Source organism: Petromyzon marinus, chromosome 57 (genome assembly GCF_048934315.1).
Source record: "Petromyzon marinus isolate PM22_M1 ecotype Great Lakes invasive population chromosome 57, UKy_Petmar_22M1.pri1.0, whole genome shotgun sequence".
Lineage (NCBI taxonomy): Eukaryota > Metazoa > Chordata > Hyperoartia > Petromyzontiformes > Petromyzontidae > Petromyzon > Petromyzon marinus.
The window spans coordinates 7,713,004-7,721,130 of record NC_133723.1 but is presented as its reverse complement, the minus strand read 5'-3'; the positions used below and the strand labels follow the sequence as shown (position 1 = coordinate 7,721,130).

General features: G+C 52.7%; 1 protein-coding gene across 1 annotated transcript in view; it reads right to left on the bottom strand.

The window, feature by feature from the left end:
* Positions 1–775: 775 nt before the first annotated feature.
* Positions 776–8,127, bottom strand: part of LOC116937827 (uncharacterized) — an 8,765-nt gene continuing 1,413 nt past the window's right edge. Inside the window, exons 2-5 of the mRNA XM_032944943.2 lie at positions 7,587–7,763; positions 5,301–6,504; positions 3,771–3,847; positions 776–2,817 (exon numbers count right to left, since the gene is read on the bottom strand). Coding sequence (XP_032800834.2) covers positions 2,681–2,817; positions 3,771–3,847; positions 5,301–6,504; positions 7,587–7,763 — 1,595 coding nt within the window. The 3' untranslated portion in view covers positions 776–2,680. The remainder of the gene's footprint in view (positions 2,818–3,770; positions 3,848–5,300; positions 6,505–7,586; positions 7,764–8,127) is intronic.

The following is an 8,127-nucleotide window of genomic DNA, read 5'->3' as shown; positions in this document are numbered from 1 at the left end:
CAGATGCCCCCCCCCACCCACCCACCCCCATTCCCTTCGCCTGTAAATAAACTAGCATTAAACCAGGTGTGATCAAGTATGGGTACACCACCGTAGCATTGCCAGGGATGCGTTTGTGTGTGCGTTTCTTTTCTTATTTGAGCGTTTTACAATTAAGCCACCTTGAGCGGGAAAAGCCACTAAACTCACCGCAGCACGCACTCGGTACTTACAAGTACACTCTTTGGTTCTATTCGGTAAAGTCACGTAGGTAAAAAAATAAAACAAAAAATCACGACGTTTCGGCCACAACACAAGCGGCCTTCATCAGGTGAAGGGATCAGGCTGTCTCGAGGACAGCGCTGGAGTGGAACACAGCCAAGCTCAGACCGCGACCTTTAATTAAGCAACCATTGGAAAGATGTTCTAAATCGAACCAAACATTAAACTAATTTTCAATGGTACAGTATATTTTTCAAACTTTCGCAGCTCTTAAATTCCCTTTTCACACCATCAATAGGTAAACTCCCCCGCGCCATCCGGCATGTGCACTTGCATGTACACCATTTCAATGCCAAGTCGGGCAATTAAATGCTATTTTTTTATGCCAATTCCTTTGTCCAGGCACCTTGTTTGCTCGCACACAGCTTAAAAGTCCGCGGTCTGAGCGTGGCTGTGTTTCAACTCCAGCGCTGTCCTCGAGACAGCCCGATCTCCCTTCACCCGATGAAGGCCGCTTGTGTTGTGGCCGAAACGTCGTGACTTTACCGAATAGAACCAAAGAGTACTTTACAAGTATAGTTCATCGATTTATTCGACACGAATTCCCGGGCAGCGTCCGAGAATCGTGAGCACGCGCCCGCACAAACAATCGCGAGGAGGGGCCCGAGGTGTGCGCGTCTGCAGTGGTGGATGGGGGTGGCACGACGGACGATGGGCCAATATGATCACAGTGTTGTAATTATTATTGTAAACATGCCAAGTCCGTACGCCAAATAACCCTTATTAACGTGTCACAGCACTTTAGCGAAACAAATATCAATGATTAAAGCGATAGCCCACGCCCTCCCTCCCTCCGGAAAGCTTAAGATAATTTTCGATTTGAAGCTTTCGTAACTGCAAGGATTCATCTTCTTTGGTTCTTTCGGTAAAAAAATCACGTAGAATGAGAATAAAATAATAAAATAACACCATAAAATTCTCACGACGTTTCGGCCACAACGCAAGCGGCCGTCTTCAGGTGAAAGGTACAGACCTGTCGGGACGACAGAGCTTCAATAAATGTCGTCCCGACAGTTCTGTACCTTTCACCTGAAGACGGCCGCTTGCGTTGTGGCCGAAACGTCGTGAGAATTTTATTGTGCTATTTTATTATCTTATTCTCATTCTACGTGACTTACCGAAAGAACCTTAAGATAATTTTTAGGAGTGGGCCCGTACTGCCTTCAAAACAACAACAACATTAAGTGCACGCCACCTGGGAATGTCTCGTGAACGAAGTCGAACAAACGGCGTCGCTACGGGTTGATGCGTTCGACGGCTGCCGTGAACGTTCACGAGGGCTCGCTCGACGTTGTTGTTGTTGTTGTCTTTTTAGCAGAGTCATTCTGTTGACTTGTGGTGAACTTGCGTGCGTTTTTACACACATTTTGGAATAGGTTAAAAAAACAACCGCACAGCTTAACAGCGTCCCTCGACTGCGACACCACCCACACAAGCGGATTCCCCCCTCCATGTGGGCAGTGAAGCAAACCCGGTCTCACACAAAGACAAAGACACCCAACCCCGTATAGCCTTAACAGACTGTTGGGGCAAGTGATATTAGCGAGCAGCACCTAGGAAGGCCGGCACGGCACACGAGGGGGTGGGTGGCCAGCACCACGCCCGGCCGCCTTTGTTACGATCCTTCACGCACACCGCACCAGGCAATCATTCGAGGCCGAGTTGACCAAGTGGACAGGCCCCCCCCCCCTACATGTGTAGTAGCTACTACTACATGTGTAGTAGCCAAGGGCCCCCGCACTTTCAAGGGCCCCACGCTAAATGCTTTCAAGCAATCAATTCCGGTTCATTGATTACCGTAGTACTATACCGCCTTCAACTTTTGTTAACGACTGGGTTGTTTAAAGCTAGCGATTTGTCGTATTATCGGGCTGTATAGCAAATGAAAAAAAATACAATCACTTTACTGAAAATAACATTTAACTATGTAGGTGTTTTTACTTCTTTATTTATGACCCCTTTATAACATCTGCTACAAGCCCCGCACTAACTTAATCCGGCACTCGGTGGGGGGGGGGGGTCCCCCAAACCTGTTTCTCTGGACCACTGCTAGTCTCCGCGCAAGGTGCGTGTGGGGGTGGTAGCGATCTGCACAACCATTGCCGATTCACTGCGGGAGACGTTCGCTTGCTCGAGAACGCAAACCGCCGTCGACCGCACCCGTGCATTGGTGACGCGCGAATCGTGTCCCCAGCGATGTCATCGAATTGAGTTGAGAACCATCGGGTGGACTTCCTCCTCCACTCCCCCCCCCCACCCCCCCCACCTCGTCAGCTCTGTAACGCGACAACAAAGTGTGGTGGGGGGGTGTGGCATTCCCCATGAAGCTCTGCTCCACCGCTGGATGGAGACGCGGTCAGAGCGGCCGTGGTGGTGGCCGTGCAAGGGTTGGCGGCGGTGGCTGCGTCGATTCGCTCCGTCAGCGCTTGACGACGAGCGAGACGATGAAGACGAGGAGCAGCAGGAAGAGCAGCACCATGAGGATGACGGTGATCACGACCATGCCGCCCGATCGTCCGCCAAACACCGGCACGCTCGCGGGCATCCCACTGGGCTCTGTGGGACAACCACCCCAGCAAAGCGAGCCACAACATCGTGGCGTGTCAGCAACGTTCGCCGATGCACCAGCCGATGCACCAGCCAATGCACCAGCCGATGCACCAGCCGATGCACCAGCCAATGCCCCAGCCGTTCTTAACGTGTTTTTGCTACAACTGTACCCCCCCTTAAAAAATATTATTTTTATAAAAATAAAATATTTCATTTACTTTTTGTTTTTATTATTCTTTTTTTATCTACGTGGTTTACCGAAAGCACCAAAGCATATGTACCCCCCTTGTTGAATTTTGTTTCAATCAAGTATTCCCCCCCCTCTCCCCCCCTTGCCAGACCCAACAAGGTTCCGAAAAATAAAAAAAGCATGAATAACAACGAGCATCAATAGTTGTAACAAATTGTCCCATTTTGTGAGGTATCCCGACTTGGCTAGTAACTGCAAGTGAAGAACAAAACTAAAATATCAACGGACACTGCACGCGTGATGTAATTTGTTCACGCTCGCCCGTTTCTCTTGGAAACCCAACAAAATTGTTTACGATCAAGGAGTTTAGAAAGGACTCTTTTATAATCGTTCTAGGTTACCATGTGGATTTCAATTTTTTTAAAAATCGTAGTTATTTTATATTGACAGTCATACAAACACGATTATTTACCAATAGACTTTCGTGAGCGATATAATTTTTACAACCTTTATAAATCACCTTAGCGTACCACCCCCCGACCCCCCCCCCCGGGACATTACCACCATTAACCGACTCCCCTCATCGAACCCACGACCCCCTGCATACCAGGCGAGGTAGTTAACATCTCCTAGCTACCATGATGATGATGAGAGAGACAAGTAAACTCCAAATATACAGCAGCAGGCGTCAGGGTCGGGATCGAACCCACGGCCTCCTGCATACCAGGCGAGGTAGTTAACATCTCCTAGCCACCGCGAAGGGACTTACTTTGATGGGGCTGAAGGGGTCCCGACCAGCCGGTCTCCGCCACCGCCGTATCGTTCAGAAACACGTACAGGTTCACCCTGAAACCACAAGTACAAAGGCAAAGAAAGCTCACACCCGACCGCCCAGGCTAGCCTTATACACAGGGCCGGATTAAGATTGTGTAGGCCACAGGGCTACGGGTACTGCGAGTGCCCCCAGTAATATTATTTCGTTCTATCGGTAAAGTCACGTAGGTAGAAAAAAATAATAGACGACTTTATCGAAAGAACCAAATAGTATGGATGCCTGCAGTCACGAAAGCTTCAAATCAAGATTGGACCCTCCCCCCCCCCCCAGTAATATTTTCCAAAGGGAAAACAAAGTTGAAAAAAAAAATACAATTTATTTTTTTTACAAGGCTAACAAAACAAATACAATTCGGCATTCGCAAATGAAATAACTTTTTACTTAATCTCTGGAGGCCCTCTAAGCTGCAGCCCCTAAAGCCCCCACGGCCTTGATCCGGCCCTGCTCATACGGACTGTTTTGGGCGGGGGGAGTGCTGTCAGCGAGCACCCGTCAAGGCAGACAAGGGGTAGGGGTGACCTCACACCTATGAAGAGGTGGTCAACAACCACGCGCTGGCTTGCCCGACCCTCCCTCCCTCCCCCCCTCCCCCATTGCGTCCTCAACACTGGTGCCGACGATTGACAAATCGCACACCGCACCAGGTTGCTCATTTGTAAGGCAGAGTCTACCTGGGGAGATGGTGGGGGGGGAGGGGGCTAGTGGCAGTGTAAGTCGCCCCTAGGATGAGGTGGGGGGAGAGGAGACTGGGAGGTGGCGATATTGCTGTGAAATTATAACTCGAGCCATCTTGTGGGTGGTAGTCGGGGGTTATTTATTTTGCTGCTAGCGTTAGGATGTTCGGCCACAATACCGGTTACATTTCTTGTATTAGTATTCAGTTATAGTGTTTGCGTTGAATATTTGAGTGAGGGAGGGCGGGGGGGGGGGTCAGTGGGGGAGAGTACAGAGTTTAAAAAATAAAGTCAAGTTTTTTTTGTATTGACTTAAAGACAACTCGGTGTGCCTGTGTGTCTGTCTCCGTGTCTGTCTGTGTCTGTGTTGTCTCTATGTGTGTGTCTCTGCTTGTATGTTTGTCTTTGTCTCCGTGTCTGTGTTTTGTCTCTCTCAAATTCAGCAATCTTTGGAAGAACGTATTCAACCAGGTGGGGTGTTGACTGTTACGTTAGCCGACTCATTATATTTCTAAGTTTACTAGGCTTGTTTTCTCCTTCAATCGTACCTGATGATGATTGCTTGTGTTGAAATCGAAACGTCGTATGCTATTATTTAAATTTATTTTTCTCTCTACGTAACTTTACCGAAAGAAGCAAGGGGAACAACGTATAAACACAACTTGCTTTAAAAAAAAACAAAAATCACAATTGGTGATATGACCAGGAACGTCATGATGATTGCGTACCAGAAAAATAAAAAAAGTGGAAGGGGTGAACATTTTTATTAAATAAATAAAAAAAATCTCACCGGTAGAAGGCGCTTGGGTCCAGCAAGGGATTGCAGTTCACGTCGCCGGGATTCGACTCCAGTTTCTTGACGCAATCCTCCGCGCCGAGGCGAAAGAGGTCACCCGGCTGGGCAGCTGCCGCCCTCTGGCCGGGCTCCACCATGGCCCTCCACCGGAGCCGCACGGCGTCGCTTAGCGGCGCGACGGGGCGAGACCCCGAGCCGCCCGGCGGACTCGCGGCGGCCTCGCCGCCGGTCGCGCGCGTCGGCGGCGGTTCATCGGTGACCGTCGGGACGCGATCCGCGGAGCGGGCAAAGTCGACGAGGACGGGAAACCAGCGCGTCAACACCGCCGTGCCGTTCCGCAGCAGCTCCTCATCCTCGGCAGCGCCTGGGGCGGCGGCGTCGTCCCGCACGCCGCCGCCGCCGCCGTCTCTCAAAGCCCCCAGGGAGTTCAACATCGCGGACGTTCTGCCCAGCAGCGGTACGGCGCGCTCGCTGGTCAAGTTCCCGTCGCCGGTGGCCGTCAGCCTCTGTAGGTCGCCCAGCAGCGCCGTCAGGTTGCCCAGCAGCTCGGCGCGGCTCGCGGTGACGCCCGCCCCGGTGGACGCGAGCCTCGGCGGCGGCGGCGATCCTCCCGAGGTAGCGAGGGCCACCGGGGCGGCGGTCGTGGCGGAAAATGAAACGGCCACGCGCGTCGCCTGCGGCGTGGGCCAATCCCGCGCGATCTGGCGTCCGTCGGCACTCCCGGCCAGAGCTCGCTCGGGCCGAGACGCCGGTGGCGGCGACCTCTCGCCCGCCGCCGCCGTCGCTCCGACACCGACGGCTCTCGTGCTCAGCGCCTCGACCTGCTCCGCGGTCAATCGCAGCCGCTCACCAACCTCGGCCAGCCTCGAGGCGGCGGTGAGGTTCGCCGTGGCGTTGGCCTGGCCGAAGAAAGCGGCGACGGTGTCGAAGCCGAGCCCCAACTCGCGGCTGAGATTTGTGAACGCGGCGATCTGCTCCGGCGTCAAGCCGCCGACGTCGCTAGCAAGAACGCCGACGTCGCCGCTGGGAAACTCGCGACTGCCGTTAACCGCCGATGCGCGGACCGGCAAGAGCCAATCCTCGGGGCGCAGTACGCAGCTGGGCAGCGGCAGCGTGGCCACCACGTAGGTGGCGTTGGTGGCGCTCCCGTTGGAGACGCGCATCTGGTAGCCGGGGATGACCTCGGGGCGACTGATGTCTGCACACAGAGCGAGCGAGAGAGAGAAAGAGAGAGAGATAGAAGGGGATTATTCAAGGGGACCCCCCGGTCATGGACGATTTGCTTGCGGTGTGGTTTTCTCGCGTGGCGTTTCGCCGCGAGGAATTTTTTTTTTAAATCGGGGAAACTTTATCCTCTTTGGTTCTTTCGATAAAGTCGCGTAGAAATAAAACACATTTAATAATGGAATACGACGTTTCGATCGCAACACAAGCAATCGTCATCAGGCAGAAAACAAAGCTAGTGAACTTAGAAACGCAATCTTGATGCGAGGTTTTTCCGTAACTGCAGGAATCCACACTCTTTGGTTATTTCGGTAAAGTCACGTAGGCAGGGAAAAGAAAAAAATAATAAATCACGACGTTTCGATCGCGACGCAAGCAATCGTCGTCAGACAGAAAGCCACAGCAGCAGAACTGCTGAACAAGAGAGTGCTTTTGCAACCAGAGGTTATACCGGTAGGAACGATGTTGTAAACCGAGTCTACCAGCCTGCAATAGATTAATGTGTCCGTCCGTCCGTCCCCTTTCAAAAGCCCCATACTACCGTATACCGGGAAACAATTCCTCATTTTAAAATGCAATTGTTGTCATATTTCGGCCCAGCCCTTAACGATTTTATGACACATCGCTCCAAAATGAGCAGATTTCAGTCAATAAGGATTTCACCATTCCATTACTCTACAGAGGTTAATTTGTCCGAAGAACCCTCAACGATTTTGAGGGCAAAAAGGTCGGAAGACGCTCTCAATTTGCACAATTTTACGTAACAATGTCATAAAATTGCGCAAAATTCCAATGTTCCTACCAGCCCACCCTGCAGGGACCTGTTACACAGGTTTGAGGTGGCCGTCACCCAAGGCCAAGTAGGTGGGGGTCCAAGATGGAAATACAATGCAATACAACACAGAGAAGTCGGCTAACACAACAGTCGGCACCTTACCTGCTGACCGAGAGACACGACACACACACACAAGCAGAAAGACACAACACAGAGACAACACAGCGAGAGACGCACACAAACTTTTATCCTGCTAGCTGGACGGGGTCGGCCTTCCTCACCAGGTTCGGGGACGATGGATGCGCTGGAGCTGGTGACCGCCACGCGTAGCGAGTAGCCGCCCGTGCCGTTGGCTTTGGGCAGCAGGAGTTGGACGCAGCGGGGCAGCACGAGCAGCAAGGAGCGGCTGCTCAGCGCCGCCAAATACACGGACGCGTCCGCCTGCGTCACGGGCATACCTGGAGATTTTACAAACAAAAGTCGGTCGCGCTCGTTCACCCAGCCAGCCGCTCGTTCACCCATCCACCCACCCAGCCGCTCGTTCACCCACCCGTTCACCCAGCCAGCCAGCCGCTCGTTCACCCACCCACTCGTTCATCCACCCACCCACCCGCTCGTTCACCCACCCAGCCAGCCGCTCGTTCACCCACCCAGCCAGCCGCTCGTTCACCCACCCAGCCAGCCGCTCGTTCACCCACCCAGCCAGCCGCTCGTTCACCCACCCACTCGTTCATCCACCAACCCACCCACTCGTTCATCCACCCACCCACTCACTCACCCACCCACCCACTCGTTCACCCACCCAGCCGCTCCGACATCTCG